This window comes from Hemitrygon akajei, chromosome 3, assembly GCF_048418815.1.
Source record: "Hemitrygon akajei chromosome 3, sHemAka1.3, whole genome shotgun sequence".
NCBI classification, from domain to species: domain Eukaryota; kingdom Metazoa; phylum Chordata; class Chondrichthyes; order Myliobatiformes; family Dasyatidae; genus Hemitrygon; species Hemitrygon akajei.
The window spans coordinates 186,404,588-186,425,429 of NC_133126.1; the positions used below are offsets into that span (position 1 = coordinate 186,404,588).

General features: G+C 40.4%; 1 protein-coding gene across 1 annotated transcript in view; it reads left to right on the forward strand.

Annotated features, from left to right (window-relative positions):
- The window catches only part of rnf13 (ring finger protein 13), a 265,621-nt gene that overhangs the window by 183,152 nt on the left and 61,627 nt on the right, over positions 1-20,842 (forward strand). The window contains exon 6 of the mRNA XM_073041583.1: positions 16,656-16,743. Coding sequence (XP_072897684.1) covers positions 16,656-16,743 — 88 coding nt within the window. The remainder of the gene's footprint in view (positions 1-16,655; positions 16,744-20,842) is intronic.

Consider the following 20,842-nt stretch of genomic DNA (forward strand, 5'->3'; position numbering starts at 1 on the left):
ATCCTTTCTTTGATAAGGGGCCCTAAACTGCTTACAATATTCCAAGTGCAGTCTTATCAGTGCCTTATAAAGCCTTATTATTCCTCATGATATTGAAGGCCATTTGGATTTTGCTATCAACTCAGTATTCCGAACAGTGTTATAAGTCTCATTTCCCATAGTTCCCAATAACCTGGTCTCTCTCATGTTCCCTTTAATTGCCCTTTGTTTCACCCACGTATCTTCTGAAAAATTTACGGTGGCCAATTAAGCTAACAGTCAACATTTCTTTGGGACATGAGAAGAAACCAGAACAGCTAGGGAAAATCCATACAGTCAGAAGGAGGGCATGCAATTCCACATAGACGTCAGTGAAATTTGAGATTAAACTTGTGTTGCTGGCCCTGTGGGATTGCATTTTCAGCTGCTGTCTACAATGATAAAATACTATATGCAAATAAACAAGATCTAGCTGTGTTCTTGAATCTTATTTTGGCCACCAAGAAAATTGGGTTTTTTTTGTTTGATTGTTAAGAAATCCTTTATTGCACAAGAAATAGAAATAGGAGTTGGCCATCTGCCCTTTTGAGCCTACTCTACCATTCCATAAGATCACGGCTCACCTGGCCACAGACTCAGCTCCATTTATTCACCTTTTCCCCAAAACCCTTAATTCTACTGTTATGCACAAATATACCAGTCTTAAATATATTTAAAGTAGTCTGTAGAAAATTTAATTTTCATTTTCTGGGCAAAGCAGTTCCTCCTCATCTGTCCTAAATGTACTCCCCCTAATCCTAAGGCTATATCCTTTAGTTCGAGTCTTACCAAGCACTAGAAGCATCTTGCCCACATCTATCATATCTATCCCTTTCATAATTTAAATGTTGCAATAAGATTACTTTCATTTTTTTTGAACTCCAATGAGCATAGTCTCAGGCAACCCAATACAGTGAATCACCTCAAGTAAGTAGAATCAGAAATGCACACAATTCTCCAGGTGTAGCCTTACCAGTACCCTGAATTCCAGTGAATATTAAATCGCCTGGGACTATGTAGTATAATCTTCCTGCTCCAGAACCAAAAGACCCGGCCCCAGTATAAAGGGACATCCCTTTAGAACAGAGTTGAGAAGAGGGTGTCGAATCTGTGGAATTCATTGCCATGGATGGCTGTGCACGCCAAGTCATTGGGTGTATTTAAGACAGAGATTGATAGAGTGTCAAAGGTTACGGGGAGAAGACAGGAGAATGGAGTTGAGAGGGATAATAATTCAGCATGGTGGAATGGTGGAGCCAACTGTCCTAATTCTGCTCCTATGTCTAATGGTCTCTTAAACATTAACCTTCATTGCTGGAGGGTCTGAATTTAAGAGACCGTAAGACATGGGAGCAGAATTAAGATATTCAGCCCATCAAGTCTGCTCCATTCCTGTTGCACCTGCAACCTAACCTTTTGTGATTCATGCACAAGCATTCCCAATTCCCCCTGCGTGACAGCCTGTTGAAATCTTAAACTGATTGAATAATCTGACCTTTTTTCCCTTCCAACTTTGTACTCTATCTGCCAGGCTCTTGCCCACTCACTTAACCTGTCTGTATCTCTGCATCCTCTGCACAGATTTCTTTTCCATTCAGTTCAGTGTCATTAGTGTGTGACACTCAGCCACATTTTCCAAATTGTGAACAGTTATGGGCCCAGCCACGACCCCTGTGGCACTGTGCTCCACTGAATGCTATTGCATGCTAATTGCAAGTTTATTCAAATTAGGAAGGATTATAGTGTAGCAAAGGGTTGGAAAAATTCTCAGAGAAGGAAGAAATTGGGGTAGGATAGACAAAGGAGAGGCAGTGGATGTTGATTTCAGAGGGCCTTTGAGAGGTGCCACAAATGAGGCTGATTAATAAAATAAGAACCCAGAGTATTACAGGAAAGATACCAGCATGGATAGAAGATTGACTGACTGGCAGAAGACAGAGTGGGAATTAAGGGGGCCTAATTTTATTGACTGCCTGTGAGTATTGTTTCCTGGTGGTCAATGTTGGGACCACTTCTTTTCACATTATACATCGGCGATTTGGATGACGGAATTAATGGCTTTGTGGCCAAGTTTGTGGACAATATGAAGATAGGTGGAGGGGCAGGTAGTGTTGAGGATGTAGGATTCTGCAGAAGGACTCAGATTAGGAGAATAGGCAAAGAAGTGGCAGATCAAATACAGTGTAGGGAACTGTAATGTCATGCATTTTGGTAGAAGGAATAAAAGTGTAGACTATTCTCTACATGAGGAGAAAATTCAAACATCAGAGGTGCAAAGGGACTTGGGAGTCCTCATGTAGGATTCCCTAAAGGTTAACTTGCAGGTTGAGTTGGTGGTAAGGAAGGCAAATGCAATGTTAGCATTCATTTTGAGAGGACTAGAGTATACAAGCAAGGCTTTATAAGGTATTGGTCAATCTGCACGTAGAGTATTGTAAGCAATTTTGGGCCCCTTATCTAAGAAAATATGTGCTGGCATTGGAGAGGGAGGTAGAGGAGGTTCACGAGAATGAAAAGATCAATATTTGAGGAGTGCTTGATGACTCCGAGTCTGTACTCACTGGAGTATAGAAGAATGGGGTTGGGGGGGGGGGTAATCTCATTGAAGTTTATACTGAATGGCCAAGATGAAGTAGATGTGGAGAGGATGTTTCTTATAGTGGGGGAGTCTCAGACAAGAAGGCATTGCTTCAGAATAGAGGGATCTCCGTTTAGAACAGTGAGGAATTTCTTTAGCCACAGGGTGGTGAATCTGTGGAATTCTTTGACCCTGGCAACTGTGGCGGTCAAGTCATTTGATATATTCAAAGTGGAGGTTGATAGATTCTTGATTAGTCAGGGCGTAAAAGGTTATGATAGGGTCTTTTATGAGACTCCTGGACTGGTACATGGAGCTCAGAAAAATATAGGGCTATGTGTAACACTAGGTAATTTCTAAGGTAAGGACATGTTCGGCGCAGCTTTGTGGGCTGAAGGGCTTGTATTGTGCTGTAGGTTTTCTATGTTCTATGTTTCTATGGTATAGCGAGAAGACAAGAAAATGGCTAAGGGAAGGACAATAAATCAGCCATGATGGAGTGGCAGATTCAGTCTGTTGCTTTGTCGTATGATCTTTAAGTTAACAATTTGTAGCATTAGGCATCTTGCTCCTGAAGCTAGTTTATACGAAGTTTATGCTGTCGCATTCTCTGCAAATTATTTCTACTCAGTCTGCTGAGATTAAATTGGATTACCCTGCCTGATTTTTTCCACCCAGTGTACATAGTGACCTTGCTGTGAACCACTGGCTGTGCCCTCAAGGAATCCCCATTGTTTAATTTTCTCCTGTATAATACCAAGCTTTAAAAAATATTTCTGTGAAGCTTTATTTCATAGGAAAAATACCGGTATATTAATTTATTTTTCTTATATACATTTCATAAAAGTATAACATGGAAGTGAAATTTTTGTCTTGCTAAAGTGGGGGGGAGATTATATTTTCATTTATATTTTCTAGCAATTGTAATATCGCTTTGATATGACATAGGACATAAGACATACAGTGATGCTTGAAAGTTTGTGAACCCTCTAGAATTTACTCTATTTCTGCATAAATATGACCTAAAATGTGATCAGACCTTTGTGTAAGTACTAAAACTAGATAAAGAGAAACCAATTAAATAAATAACATGAAAAATATTATACTTGTTCATTTATTTATTGAGAAAAATGATCTAATATTGCATGTATTTGTTGGAAAAAGTATGTGAACCTTTGCTTTCAGTAATTTGTGTGACCCCCCCCCCCCCCCGCCCCGTACAGCAACTCCTTGTACAGCAATAACTTCAAACAACCATTTCCAGTAATTGTTGCTCGGTCCTGCACATTGGCTTGGAGGATTTTTACGCCATTCCTCCTTACAAAACTGTTTCAACTCTGGGATGTTGGTGGGCTTCCTTGATTGCACGTCCTCAGCTTGCTGAGGGAATCGGGCTTGCAGTCCTCAGTCACCTGATCTCAGTGGCCGGAGTTGGGGACTTCGTAAGCGGTATGCGAGGAAGCGGTATGCGAGGCAAGCGGGCAGGAGTCCGTGCCAGGAAAAAAGCAAGCCCACACTGGCCAGCTCTCCTGTCCTTTCTGCTCTCCAGTGGACATTAAATTGGACTACATCTGTGGCAACGAAATACTCGGCGGGAGTACAGAAACGAACGGAATCCCGGACGCCGCCATTCAGCTGTTTATTTATGAAACAGATTTTCCCCCCAAGCCATCGGACTACCAACCTACTGCCCTCTGCTGTGTCTATTGTCTTGCTTATTATTTATTGTAATGCCTGCACTGTTCTGTGTACTTTATGCAGTCCTGGGTAGGTCTGTAGTCTAGTGTAGTTTTTGTATTGTTCATGTAGCACCATGGTTCTGATAAATGTTGTCTCGTTTTTACTGTGTACTGTCCCAGCAGTTATGGTCAAAATGACAATAAAAAGTGACTTGATTTGACTTGATGAACTGCTTGCTTCAGGTCCTTCAACAACATTTCTATAGGATTAAGGTCAGGACTTTGACTCGGCCATTACAAAACATGAATTTTCTTCTCTTTAAACCATTCTGTTGTTGACTTACTCATGTCTTTTGGATCTTGTCTGGTTGCATTATCCAACTTCTATTAAGTTTCAGGTGACAGACTGCTACCCTGACATGCTCCTGTAAAATGTCTCGACACAATTTTGAATTAATCGTTTTGTCAATGATTGCAAGCTGTCCAGGCCCTGAGGCAGCAAAGCAGCCCCAAACCATGATGCTCCTTCTACCATGCTTCACAGTTCGGATGAGGTTTTGGTGTTACTGTGCAGTGCCCTTTTTCCTTCAAACGTAACAATGTACATTTCTGCCAAAAAGTTCAACTTTTGTCTCATCTGTCCACAGAACATTGTCGAACATCCAGGTGGTCTTTTGGAGAGCAGTGGTTTCCTCTGTGGTTTCCTTCCATAAACACCATTCCGATTCCTTGTTTTTCTTATAGTGGGCACAGGAACAGAGACTTCAGCAAGTTCTAGAGATTTCTTCAGGCCGTTTGCTGTTACCCTTGATTTCTTTTTCACCTTCTTCAGCATTGCACATTGTGCTCCTGTAATCTTTGCAGGATGCTACCTGGGGAGAGTAGCAACAGTACTGAGTTTCCTCCATTTGTAGATATTTTCTCTTACTGTGGACTGTGAACACTCGGGTCTTTAGAAATGCTTTTGTAGCCTTTTCCAGCTTAATGAACTCTACAATTCTTCTAAGGTCCCCTGAAAGTTGTTTTCATTGATATATGGTGCACATAAACAGATCTTTCTTGAGAAGAGCAGGCTCTGTCAGTAAACTGACTTTGTGTGCCTTTTTAAAAGGGCAGGACACTTCTGACAACCCACACCTGCAATTTCATCTCATTGATTGGAGCACCTGACTCTAAATAGCTTTTGTAGAAGGCATTACCTCAGAAGTTCACATACTTTTCCCAACTAATATATGTAATATTGGATCATTTTTTTCAATAAATAAATGAACAAGTATAATGTGTTTGTGTTATTTATTTAATTGGGTTCTCTTTATCTAGTTTTAGGACTTGCGTGAAAATCAGATCACATTTGAGGTCATATTTATACAGAAGTAGAGAAAATTCTATAGGGTTCACAAACTTTCTAGCACCACTGTAGGACATGGGACTCTTGAACACATTCAATTTTCCAATAATCAGAAAAAATAATCTAGATCACTCTTTCCTTACTGCTGCCAATGTACAAGAGACCTTTATTTTCATGTTTGCCAGCTCTTCATTTTATGAAAAGATTGTGCAACATACTTAGTGAGCAAGTTTTTTTTTACTTTTATAAAATTACAGCTCTTACTGCTAATTAAAAGATTGCTTGTTGGTGCCAATCTGAAGCTTTTATCATGAAGTTGAGAAAGATGTTTCAAATTTGGGAGAAGGGAATGAGGCTGTGAGCAATGAATCACGCACTGAAACTCTCCCTACATTATTTGTACAGACCCTCCCCCAACACCAAGGAAGAGTTAGTGCTATATGCTACTGAAATTTTAGGAAACAGATGAAGTATTCTCTTCTATACAGAAGGCCTTGTGTTCTAACAATTAGATCAACTGGAATCTCTATTGATTAGGAAGTCTGGTCACACCGGATATTCATTTTACAACTGTTGAGGTCTGTTTCCTGAATGTTAGAAGTCCTTGATGTTTTCAAATGAAGCAATATAAGGCTGAAATGAGCAGCAATCTTTTTTCAGTGATCTAAGGAGAAAGGAATTTATGATATACTGTATTTGTACAGTGCTTGTACCATTTTTCTGGGAATAGTTGGGAAATAATCAGAATACTTTATTTTTTTGACTTATTTATAGAGCACTTTTCATACAAACGATTTAGTCCACATTGATTTACAAATGCAAATATAAAAATTAAGAAAACAAATGTTAGTTAAAAGCAAGGTTAAATAAAAAGGTTTTGAGCTGACGTTTGAAAGTGTCAACTGATACGCGTCTCTTAGTTTTAGGTATTGAATCCCATTGTTCAGTTTCTCAAAAAAAAAGCTGATCTGTCAATTTCTTTTGAGGGAGATTGTTTAAATTTAAGAGACTGGTGGAAGAAGACCTGAGATCTTGAGCAGAGTTTAAAAACAAAAGTGATTCTGTGATGTACGTCGGTCCCAGATCATTGAGAGTAATAGAATTATTAGGACTTTTATGCACACCTCAATTATCTGTCACAGAGTCATAGAGCAATACAACACAGACCCAAGCCCTTTGGCCCAACCAATTCATGCTGACTGTGCCTACCCATCTGATTCCAATCTGAGTCCTGACGAAGGGTCTCGGCCCGAAATGTCGACAGTGTTTCTCCTTATAGATGCTGCCTGGCCTGCTGTGTTCCACCAGCATTGTTTGAATCCAATTTCTTTCATTTGGCCCAGCCTGGTGGGGGGGGGGGGGGGGGGAAGGGAGGTAAGATATTAAGGGGTGCATGTGTCTATCTAAGTGCTTCTTAAATGATATTACATTATACCCATCTTCTTCACTTCTGGCAGCTCGTTCCGTATGCTCACCACCCTCTGTGTTGAAAAAGTTGCCCTTTTTAAATCTTTTCAATCCCCCCCCCCCCCCCCAGGTTTGGATTCCCCAACTCTGGGGAAAAGACTGCTATCTCCCACCTTATCTGGGTCTGTCATAGATTTAAACACCTCTATAAGGCTGTCTCTTACTATCCTGTGTTCTAAGGAATAAAACACCTAGCTTGGCCAACCTTTACCTATAACTCAGGCCCTCTAGTCCTGACAACATCCTCACAAATCTTTTCTGCACTCTTGCCAGCTTAACTACTTTTTTCCAGCAATGGTGTCCAAAATTGCATACAGGACTCCAATTGTGACCTTACCAATAACTTGTCACATAATGTCCCAACTCTCATATTCATAGCTCTGACTGATGGTCAGCGTGTTAAATGCCTTCTTCGTCCCTCTGTCTGCTTGTGATGCCTCATTTAACCAACTATGATTTTGTACTCCAAAGTTCCTCTGTTACACTGCCTAGCTCCCTACCATTCTTAGTACAAGTCTTATGTTGGTTTGACTTTACAAAATACATCACTTTAAACCATATTAAATGGATTATTGAAACCATTGCCTATCCTTGACCTATTTGCCATTGTTCAAGATTTCCCCCTCTTCACTGTCAACATTTGAGCTTACAATTCAGCCCTACCTTTGCCACATATTTTAAACAATGGAACAACATTAGCTGCCTAACATTCTTTGGAGACTTCACCAGCAGCTAATGCTGAAGCAAATATCCCTGCAAGGGTTTTCACAATTTCCTCTCTACCCTCCCACAAAATCCGAGAATGCATTCGGTCAGGCCCTAGGGATTTATCTACTTTACTGCACAGTAAATCTGCAAATACCTCCTCTCTAGTAATAAAGTCCTCCAAAGCATCACTACTTGTTTCTCTAATAACTCGAACTACTATGATTTTCTCTGCACCAACATTAAACTAAGAGTATTGAAAAATAAGCCTGCCTGGGCACTCTAGCAGTATACTGTATTAGCTTTTGCAGTTGTTGGTGTGATGGACAAATAATAAGAAGCGTGGAATAACATTTCAAAGCACATTAGATTGGCCAGATTTTGTTGGAAGTGTTAGCATATCCCTCCCATGTTTCTGTTCTGTGCTCTATGACTATGAATTGGATATAACAGCTAAAGAGAGTTTTTAAATTTGAATGTTTCAAAATGTTTTTCAAAAACAGTTTTGAAGTAAATTTATTATCAAAGTACATGTATGTCATCATACACAACCCTGGGCGTACTCAATAAATCTATAGAATAATAACTGTAACAGAATCAATGAAAGACTGCCCAACTTGGGCATTCATTCAACCAGTGTGTAGAAGACAACATAAGGTTTATGATTTTTAATTTAAGTTAAATATTTTTGAGCTCTTGAATATATTTCTCAATGTTTATAATACCAAATATCATTGGTGTTTGACTTTTTTTTTACATCATGGTTAGGATTTGGTCTAACTCTCACACTCAATTCATGTGTTATAAATGGCCGAGGCAATGCATGGGCATTTACCATGAAGGATTGAGGCAGCTTCCAACCACAAGTTCCTGTTAGATGTCCACATTGGTTAAGTTCATTCTTTGTTCTGTGTTCAATTGCAAGGCTATTGCAACTGACCACAAGTTCATAGCTAATGTACATTACCAGGAATTTTTCCTGTAATGAGATCATGTTTCTAATCACTACTAATTTTCTACTGTTTTTGTTAAATATTGCAGCTGGACAGCAAAAGATGATAGTTAAACAGGAAGCAAATGGATTTGGTAAAAAGGATTTTGCTTTTACTATACAAGGTGCACATTATCTTGTGCACATTAGAGGACGTCTGTTGCGTCTTAAAAATCCCCCAGAGCCTCTGATTTATTCAGAACATAGACCTGACTCAAATGGAAAGTTTATCAAGTCTGCCCCCCACTTAAGAGCATTGTTACTAGACACTTCACGCTCACCTATTGGCCATGCATCTAGACAAAGCAATAAACCTGGCAACTCCACGTATTTATTGATCTCTTAAGTTTGTAAAAAAAAGTTCTTCATAAGCAGACAAAAGTGAAATTTGTCCAACGGCAGATGCCGTGACTGTAGTGATGAAGTACTCTCTACCTTGCATGCTGATAAATAAGCAGTAGAACAGAACACTCCTGAGTGCATTGCTTGAGTGAAATATAGTTTCATATAAGCTGATTGACTTGCACAAACCAAACCCACCTGATCATTTTCTGGTCACATTTTTTCAGCTCCACAGATGTAGTAACTCGGACATGAAATTTAAAAATACAAATAGGTGCCAACAGGATCTGGGATTTATTCTTCAATCCCATTATAACTAAATAATTCAAAATAGATAACTTGCCCACGTAATTTGCAACCACATGCAGAAAATTGCAAGCTGCAATTGTGGCACAAGTGTTGTGGCATCTGTAGTACCGTAGATTCCGGATTTTAAGCCGCTACTTTTTTCCCACATTTTGAACAGCTTTGAACTTTGCGGCCAATAATCCAGAGCGGCTAATACATTATTTTTTTCATGCCGCCTCGTAAACATTTTGCCTCGTAACAGTAGACCAATAAAATTGATGAGTAGTTCACAGAGGTCCAATGAAATTGTACGATAAATCAAGCGCACTTTCACAATTAAATTATTGTAAATCAGTCATTTGTACTCACCCTCATCAACATGGAAAACACTCGAAGCATTGTGCTACCTACCCTACTTAGTTTAAACTATATTTGTTTTCTGTACTACATCGCGGGATGCTATGACGTCACACCCGGTTTCGCGGCGTCTTGTGGGAAAATGCCGTTTGCGATGAAACGGAAAGGAGGGGGGAGCGGATTACGCGAGCGGCTTTGGATCCGAGCGAAATCTGCTTTTAAATGCCGTTTGCGATGAAACGGAAAGGAGGGGGGGAGCGGATTACGCGAGCGGCTTTGGATCTGAGCGAACTCTGCTTTTAAGTTAAAGGTATCAATAACTTTTCCTGGTAGGCTGCAGTATATATATTTTTTACCAGTCGTTAGGAGATATTGGAATGTTGTTCAGTAAAGAAGTATACGCAACGTATATTTAAAAGTAGCCGCGTACGGGCACGGTTCGAAAAAAAGCATTTGCAATATGTATTTGTTTTTGTTACCATATGGATTTAATTAAAAGTTAAAAAAATCCTCACGTGTAATATCTTTCTGTGTAAATATCTCATATTACAACGTGGGACACCTGCGGCCGAAAATCCGGTGCGGCCTAAAATCCGGTGCGGCCTTTACATTTAAAAAAATGATTTTATTTCTAAAATTAGTGCCAGCGGCTTAAAATCAGGTGCGCTCTGTAGTCCGGAATCTACGGTAATCACACTTCTGTTTCAAATAGAATTTAAGATTATATTTGTTGTTCCAAAAGTGTTTTCTCTATATCTGACTAGTTGATTGCTACAACAAATAGGTAATGTTCTTCCTTTATTTAAGGACAGCAGGTATAAACTAGGTAACACAGGCTGGCGAAGTGAGCCTTGTCTCTGTAGTGGGAAATTATTGGAAAAAATTGAGAGTTGTAGCATTAAGACAAGAACTATTAAGATTCAGAATCAGGTTTAATATCACTGGCATATGTTGTGAAATATGTTAACTTTGCAGCCGCAGTATAATACATGATAAATATAGAAAAAAATTGCAGTAAGTAAATATTTATATATTAAATAGTTAAGTTAAGAATAGTAGCGCAAAAACAGAAATAAAAGAAGTGCAGTAGTGTTCATAGGTTTCAAAGCCCATTTAGAAATCAGAAAGTGGGGGGAAGAAGCTGTTCTTGAATCACTGAGTGTGTGCCTTCAGGCTTCTGTACTTCCTTCCTGATGATAACAATGAGAAGAGGGCATGTCCTGGATGATAGAGGTCCTTAATAATGGACGCCGCTTTGCTGAGACACTGCTCCTGATGTCTCGGATACTATGGAGGCTGGTACCCATGATGGAGATGACTAATTTTACAACTTTCTTTTGATCTTGTGCAGTTTGCTCCCCCCACCCCAATACCAGATGGTGATACAGCCTGTCAGAATGCTTTCCACAGTACATCTGTAGAAGTTTGAATGTTCTGCGCAACAAACTAAATCTCCTCAAAACTTCGGGTGAAATATAGCCGCTGTCTTGCAGCCTTTATAGGTGTACCGTTATGTGGAGACCAGGTTAGATCCTCAGAGATATTGACACCCAGGAACTTGAAATTACTCACTCTCTCCACTTCTGGTCACTCTGAGGACTGGTTAGTGTTCCCTCATCTTGCCCTTTCTGAAGTGCACAATCATCTCTTTGATCTTACTGAAGTTAAGTTCAAGGTTGCTGCTCCAGCGTCACTCAACTAGCAGATATATTTTGCTCCTGTACGCCCTCTCGTCTCCATCTGAGGTTCTGCCAACAATGGTTGTATCGTCAGCCAATCTGATGGCCTAGGGGAAGAAGCCATTCCTAAAACACTGTGTACCTTCAGGCACCTGTACCTCTTCTCTGATGCAAGTAATGAGGAGAGAGCATGTTTTTTGTACTGGGATTCCTTAATGATGGATGTCCTCCCATCTTTTTTCCTGAAGCATAACCTTTTAAAGATGTCCTAGGTGGTGGGGAAGCCCATGGTAGAACTGTACATCTGGAAGGACAAGGTCAAGGACTGATTTGGAATAATCAGCATGGCTTTATGCAAGGGAATGACTTTGAGGTGGCATGGCAGCATAGCAGTTAGTGGGATGTTTTACAGCACCAGCGATCATGGTTTAATTCCTGGCTCTGTAAGGAGTTTTTATGCCCCTTCTGTGACCCTGTGGATTACCTCTGCATGCTCCAGTTTCCTCCCACATTCCAAAGATGTGTGGATTAGGGAGTTGTGGGCATACTATATTGGTACCAGAATCCTGGTGAGACTTGCGGACCACTCCCTGTGCATCCTCGAACTTTTTTGGTCATTGATGAATATGAACACATTTCACTGCATGGTGCAATGTTTCAATGTATATGTGACAAATGAAGCTAATCTGAAATCCTCTAATTTTATTGAATTTTCTTGAGGTAATGGAGATTGATGAAGGTAGCGCAGTAGATGTTGTCTGCATGAACTAGTTTGACAAGGTCCTACCTGGTAGGCTTGTCCAGAAAGTTAAGGCATTTGGGATCCAAGTAAACTGGCTAATTGGATCAAAAAGTACAATGCTGTGTGACTCTGACTAAAATTGGCTTGGTAATGGGAGGCAGAGATGAGTGGTGGAAGGGGACATTTTTCTAATTGGTAGTCTGTGACTAGTGGTGTCTTGTAGCTATTGGTGCTGGGTCTTTACTGTTATGATATTTTGTGGATGGGAATGTAGGAAATGTGGTAAGTTTGCGGATGCCAGGTACACTGACTGACAAAAGAAAGTCCTACCAATGGCTGGAATTGGCAGGGCTGAGGGACGGCACAGAGCCACTGCTCATGGCTGCACAAGAACCGGCACTGAGCGCAAGGGCTATAGAAGCAGGGCTCTGTCACACCAGACAAGACCCAAGATACAGACTGTGCAAGCAATCTGCTGAAACCATCCAGCACATAGCAGCAGGGTGCAAGATACCGGTACGGACAGCATACACTGAGCGGCAGGAATTGTGTACAGGAACATCTGAGCTGTGTATGGATCGGACATTCAGAATCAGGTTTATTATCACCGGCATATGACATGAAATTTGTTAACTTAGCAGCAGCAGTTCAATGCAATACATATTTTAGAAGGAAAAAAATAAATCAATATATATTGAATAGATTAAAAATCATGCAAAAAAAACAGAAATAATATATATTAAAAAGTGAAGTAGTGTCCAAGGGTTCAATGTCCATTTAGGAATCAGAAGACAGAGGGGAAGAAACATTTCCTGAACCACTGAGTGTGTGCCTTCAGGCTTCTGTACCTCCTTCCTGATGGTAACAGTGAGAAAAGGGCATGCCCTGGGTGCTGGAGGTCTTTAATAATGGACACTGCCTTTCTAAGACAGCCATTCATTGAAGATGCCCTGGGTGCTTTGTAGGCTAGTACTTAAGATAGAGCTGACTAAATTTACGACCCTCTGCAGCTTCTTTCAGTCCTGTGCAGTAGCCCCTCCATGCCAGACAGTGATGCAGCCTGTCAGAATGCTCTCCATGGTACATCTATAGAAGTTTTTGAGTGTATTTGTTGACATACCAAATCTCTTCAAACTCCTAATGAAGTATAGCTGCTGTCTTGCCTTCTTTATAATTGCATCAGTTTGTTGGGACCAGGTTAGGTCCTCAGAGATCTTGACACCCAGAAACTTGAAACTGCTCACTCTCTCCACTTCTGATCCCTCTATGAGGATTGGTATGTGTTCCTTCGCCTTACCCCTCTGAAGTCCACAATCAGGTCTTTCGTTTTACTGACATTGAGTGCCAGGTTGTTGCTGCGACACCACTCCACTAGTTGGCATATATCACTCCTGTGCATCCTGTCTTCACTAGCTAAGATTCTACCGACATTGGTTGTATCTTCAGCAAATTTATAGATGGTATTCGAGCTATGCCTAGCCACTCCGTCATGGGTATAGAGAGAGTAGAGCAGAGGGCTAAACACACACCCCTGAGGTGCACCAGTGTTGATCATCAGCGAGGAGGATATGTTATCACCAATCCGCATAGACTGTGGTCTTCTGGTTAGGAAGCTGAGGATCCAGTTGCAGATGGAGGTACAGAGGCCCAGGTTCTGCAACTTCTTAATCAGGATTGGGGGAATGATGGTATCAAATGCTGAGCTCTAGTCGATGAACAGCATCCTGACATAGGTGTTTGTGTTGTCCAGGTGGTCTAAGGCCATGTGAAGAGCCATTGAGATTACATCTGCTGTTGACCTATTGTGGTGATAGGCAAATTGCAATTGGTCCAGGTCCTTGCTGAGGCAGGAGTTCAGTCTAGTCATGACCAACCTCTCAAAGCATTTCATCACTGTAGGTGTGAGTGCTACTGGGTGATAGTCATTAAGGCAGCTCACATTATTCTTTTTAGGCACTGGTATAATTGTTGCCTTTTTGAAGCGAGAACTTCTGCCTGTAGCAGTGAGGTTGAAAATGTCCTTGATTACTTCTGCCAGTTGGTTGGAACAAATTTTCAGAACCTTACCAGTACTCCATTGGGACCTTCTGCCTTGTGAGGGTTCACTCTCTTTAAAGACGGCCTAACATCAAACTCTGAGACAGAGATCACAAGGTCAACAGGTGCAGCAGGGAGCTTCACAGAGTTATGTTCTCCCTTTTAAAGTGGGCATAGAAGGCGTTGAGTTCATCTGGTAATGAAGCATCGCTACCATTCATGCTATTTAGTTTTCGTTCTGTAGGAAATAATGTCTTGCAAACCCTGCCAGAGTTGTCGTACATCTGATGTCACTTCCAACCTCATTCGAAATTGTCTCTTCACCTTTGAAATAGCCCTCTGCAACTCACACCTGGTTTTCTGGTACAGGCCTGGGTCGCCAGACTTGAATACTGCAGATCTAGCCTTCAGCAGGTTTATCTTCTGATTCATCCACACAGATTTTAATGAAGTCAGTAACAACTGCAGCATACTGATCCAGGTTCGAAGATGAATACATTCCAGTCCACCAATTCAAAGCAATCCTGTCAGTCTCTGCCTATACTCTGGGAGCAAAAGTACAGCCAGGTGATCAGACTTCCTGAAGTGAGGGCATGGAATAGCACAGTAGGCATTCTTGATGGTGGTGTAGCAATGGTCCAGTGTGTTGTTTCCTCTGGTATTGCAAGTGATCTGTTGATGGTAATTGCTTACTGATTCTTTTCAGACTGGCCTGGTTAAAATCTCCCAAAACAATGGTGAAGGCGTTAGGGTGGGCTGTTTCAAGCATGTTGATCCCATTGCTTAGATCATCTAAAGCTTGATTGACATTGGCCCAAGGTGGAATGTATACTGCTACCAAATGACCCCGGAGAACTCCCATGGTTGGTAAAAAGGACGGCATTTAACTGCTAGATATTTCAGGTCTGGTGAGCATAACTGGGACTGCTCTGATATATTTGTGCACGAAGAAGAGTTGACTTGAGGCATACTTCTCCAACTCTGGTTGTGAGAGACCCTATAGATCTATGCTGACGGTGTACAGTAAACCTGTCGATCTGAATTGCTGCATCTGATACAGAAGGGGTTAACCAGGATTCTGTGAAACAAAGGACATGTGGTCCTAATGCCCCTGATTTAGCATCCTAGCTCTGAAATCATCAATTTTAATCACCAGAGACTGCATGTTTGCCAGCAAGATAGTTGGTATTGGGAGTTTAAAACCCCGTTTCCTTAAACACACTTGTATCCTTGATCTACAGCCATGTTTCCTCAGTGGAATCCTACATGGACGCTTTCGTCCACAATCGGTGTTGTTTTTGTCAGTTTTAAGCAGCAGTAGTTCATTTAAATGCATTAAGACATCTTTGTTGACTGTACTGACCTTGGAAGCAGTTGTGCTTTTTAGCTGTTACCAGGCTGAAGCGAGAATATTTAATCCTATCCATTGAGAGTACTGCTGCTACTCGAGTTGCTCCTAAGCGCCCCGGAAGTAGACTAAATGGGGGAAAATCCCGAGAAGGTAATGGAGAATGACAGAGCGAAGATCCTGTGGGACTTCCAAATACAGACTGATAAGCAGGTACTGGCCAACCAATCAGACACAGTAATACTGGACAAGGAACAGAAGAAAGCAATAGTAATAGATGTGGCAATCCTGAATGACAATAACATCAGGAAGAAAGAATATGAGAAGTTGGAGAAATACCAAGGCTTAAAAGAGCAGATAGAAAGGATGTGGTTAAAGCCAGAGTAATCCCGGTGGTGATAGGAGCACTTGGAGCTATGACACTTGGACTGGGAGAGTAGCCCCAACAAATCCCGTGAACAACATCTGAAGTTTCAGCCAGCAGAGCACGCAACTAGAGACAGCAAGGATACTGTGCCAAATGTTCAAGCTTCCAGGCCTCTGGAAGAGGTCCTGAGATTGAGGGAAAAATAGACGTACACACCACCCATCGGGTGAGAGAGAAAAAAAACATAAAATATATATCAAATAATGTTTTAAGCTTTCATAATTTTCTAGCACTATTATTAAAAACAACTCTGACTGACAGTCATAGATTTGAAACCAGCTGTTTTGGTGTCATGTTGAAATCTGCAATTTACGCTTCTGGAGCTTAAACTTCCCATGAGGAGGGAATCACTTGCCAAAAGGAAATTTTTCCTCAATTTCTTAAACTAAAATCTAATGCAGTGACATTATTGGAAAGGAGAATGGTGCACAAACTTGCACAGGTTTTAGAATTTTATTAACTAACTTAATTTATGCCCCTGCATATATGGTCCTGCTCCCCATGATCCCAGTGTACAATTGCTGTTCTGAATTCAAAAACGTATTGGGGGGGGGGGGGGAGACCTGAGGAGAAAACAATAACATTTGCTGTTTCTTGATTTAAATTTCCTTTCAGTGCTGAAGTTCACATAATGTTTTTTATTTTACAGTTGATATTTTGAAACAAATCGCCATTCCATCAGTGTTTATTGGAGCAGCATCAGCTAAGTACCTTGAAGAATTCAGTTATTTCAGAGGGTAAGTCTTTTGTTTGACTTAGTCCTTTCAGAATAGTATAAAGTCACTTACTAAAGTATGCCTTCGATGTAACAAAATTGTGAACAAAAGTACATCTTCACGGAGCAGTGTCTCAGAAAGGCAGTGTCTATTATTAAGGATCTCCAGCACCCAGGGCATGCCCTTTTCTCACTGTTACCATCAGGTAGGAGGTACAGAAGCCTGAAGGCACACACTCAGCGATTCAGGAACAGCTTCTTCCCCTCTGCCATCCGATTCCTAAATGGACATTGAACCATTGGACAACACCTCACTACTTTTTTTAAATATACAGTATTTAAGTTTTTTTGCACTTTTTAAATCTATTCAATATACGTATTCTGTAATTGATTTTAATTTTTTTTCTCTTCTATATTACATATTGCATATCACTGTATAAACTTCCACTTTGTATCCTCAATTGTTCTGCTACCTGTGCTGGCATATTTTTTCACAGGTCCTCAGAACTTAATCCATGTACTTCTAAACTTCAAGTTGTCTGAAATATTCATGTCTAACAGGACAAATAGGATTAGCATTGTGGTGAGCATGGATGAAGTGGGCCATAAAAACCCATTCTCTCTGCTCTAGGTTACTTTGATTCTATGAACTTACCCATCCAATTATTGTCAACTTTACATGTGTACCTCAATCTTACTGTCTGCCGTTATTTACCCAAGTTCAAAGTAAATTTATTAAGTACATTTATGTCACCATATACAACCCTGAGATTCATTTTCTTGTGGGCACACTCAATAAATCATAACAGAATAATAACCATAACAGAATCAATTAAATCCTACACCTACGTAGGTGTTTAATCATTGTGCAAAAGAAATACAATAAACTGTGCAAATACAAAAAGAAAGAAATAATAATAAATAAGCAATAAATATCAAGAACCTGAGATGGAGTCCTTAAAAGTGAGTCCATAGGTTATGGGAACATTAGCTATCGACTCACTTTTGAGGACTCTTCATTATGGCTTAAGACATTTTCCTAATCTGCCCTAGTTGTGTGCTGTTCATTGAGACAGGTGAATTTTGAAGGTTTTTTAAAATCATGTACCACTTCTTGACTTTGCAGTTATTATTTACAGTTATTGTAATGGAAATTGGCCATTGATAATTAAAGTAAATGCAGTAAATGTATTATTCTGAATCATTTGGCGGTTACACTACAGTTAGAATGTTGGTTTTGACGATGGTGATAGGAACCTGTGCAGGGAAGCTTTTAAAGTGGAAAAGCCGTTGCACATGCCCTATTCCATGGTACAAGCGGTTATCACGACTGGATCGTCACACCTTATGTAGAAAGAGAAACAGTTAACATATTATGTCTGAGACTTCATCAGATCAGGGGAAAGAAAACAAGTTAATTTTCAGAGAAGATGGTGGAGGGTAGAACTAAGGAAGTATCTTTGATAGGGTGAGACCAGGAAAATGGGAAACCGTCAAAGTGAAGGAGTGTCGGTGATGAAAGTGGGAAGGGAATGGGCTGGGGGAAAAATAGAATCAAGGTAAGAAGAAATAAGTTCAGTGGGGCAAGAGGGAGACAGTGCATCTGATCAAAGGGCCTTGCTTGTGAGTCTTCTGCTGAATGTCAGGTGTACTCGGCTGAGTGGGGCACTGCAAGGTTGAAGCTGTGGAGGAGTGCTCTTCCTGAGGAAAGGAGATCCATGACTGTGTGGCAGACGGGTGTCTGATGTTTTTTGGGGGTATCGTGTCCCAGAGGAAGGTGTCTAAGAATTCAGGTTTGGCTTCAAAGAGAGATCAATTCACTAGACCACAAAAACACCTGTTGTATTGGGTTTGTTGATGAACACGTAAATGGGAACTTTTTTTGTTTAAAGATACTGAAGGGATTCTCTGAAATGATTTGGATCTGAGATTATACTTAATAAATGGATAGGGAAACAGAACGTGGAGTGGTATTCTGAGATGAAGATGATTAGGGAAAAAATAATCAGACACTAGGGGGCATAAATCTAAGAATTGTTCTGATTTTACAGTCATTAGATGGAAAGTGATGACAGCAGCAGAAAACTTAATACATTTTAGCAACCTGTTAAATGATTTCTTGTAAATAAGAAGCAACATGCCACATTTGTAAAGGTCAGATGAAATGAACTAAATGAATAACTTATAGGGACCTCAAAGTGCTCCCTGCTATAAAATACAGTGCTTTTGTGCAACAGTCAAACAGCTGTAGAGTTAATTTTGGTTGGAGGAAGAAGATACTTTGCCAAAACAGTGTAAAGTACGTGAAATATGCACCCAAATACCAAAATAAAACACAGTACTTTTTGCTTTCAACATAGTAATCTTGTCCACTGTCTACTAGGAGTTTGTACATTCTTCCCATGACCATGTGGGTTTTCTCCGGGTGTTCCGGTTTCCTCCCACATTCCAAGACATACAGTTAGGTTTATGGTTAGCAAGTTTTGGGCATGCTGTGTTTGCATCTAGAGTGGTGACATTTGCAGACTGCCCCCAGTATAATCCTCTCTGATCTGATATGATACAAAGACACATTTCACTATTTGTCACACTGAAACACACAAAGCTAATATTTAATTTTTAATATGATCTTTATTACCTTCACCTTACCTTGTGTTCTCTCCAGTTCCACCCCTCTTCCCTGCAAATTTAATGTTACATATCTTGCTGATACGAGTTATAAAAGGGCATCAACTGACATATTAACTTGCTGTATCTCTGCATGTCCTGATTATTTCCACCATTCTGCCTTGATTCAATTCAGTTTGACCTCTACTAATCTAAACTATAATTTTTCTAAAGTATAATCTAATGTGGATGTAATTCCTTTTACATTTGCAAAAATATTTTTACCCAATGTCAAACTAATGTACGGGTTGCAAGGAAAGCAGTTTTTGCTATAAATTGAAAATGAGCTGGGGCGCAAAGTTAAAACCTGACTTAATCTGACTGCATCCAATATGAATCTGGCTTGAGCATAAGGACTTCTTGTTTTTTTTAAATTTATTTAGAGATACAGGATGGTAACAGGCCTTACCAGCCCAACCAGCCCACGCCACCCAATTACAGCCATATGAACAAAAAAGCTATTAACTGGTACTTCTTTAGGATGTGGGAAGAAACTGGAGCACCACATGGTCACAGGAAGAATGTACAGACTCCTTACAAATAGTGACAGAATTGAACTCAGTTTGCTGGTGCTGTAGTAGCATTACTGTGCTGCCCTGAAACCTGACTTCAGTTCTGTTAAGTCCTGCCTCAATGGACATAATTGTAAACTGGCTCTTGAATAAAGTACTGAGCCTTTGTGCCGGCATAGCCCAGTCTGCTTGAGGACTTGATTCATGATCCGATTTAAACCTAACTGGGATGTCAGATCACAATAGGCTTGGGTCCAATAGCCAGATTAATATTGGCAGAATTAATATTCAATAATCAAGCTGTAGAGTTTGATATGGGATATAGATTAAAGGGCTTCTGTAGGTTTCTGACCCATGGACTTGAGATTCTTGGTGCTCTGCCAAGTGCTCCTGAGCTTTGAGAAGTCATTGGCCAGGAATTCAGAGGACCTAGTGGGATGTTGAATTTATTTTTGATGACATCTTTAAATCTTTCCCGCTGTCCATCAGTTAGCTTCTTCCTTTGAGGATTCTTGGGAAAGTGTACCTGTTCTGGGAGTGTGGTATTGGTCATACAAAGAATGTGGCTGTGGCTTTTCCAAAGCAATAGCATAAATGTAATTCTAGTCTTAAATCTGGGATTGTAAGCCTGTGACAGGGCACTAATGTTCCTTTGCTTGAGAACGTAGAACAGTACAGCACAGGAACTTCTCCACAATGTTGTGCCACACTTATTAAACTAGTAATCAAATGCCTAACTAAACTAATCCCTTCTGCCTAGACATATCCATATCCCTCCATTTCCTGCACATACATATGCCTATCTACGAGCCTGTTGTGCTATCCTTTGGACTACAGAGAGACAGTGTAGGTGGTATTTCTCCCTCATTCAGGTGCCTATTGCAGACAGTTGAAGCCTCAGAAGCATTTCACAGTGTGACAAATAAATCTAATTTCATTTTA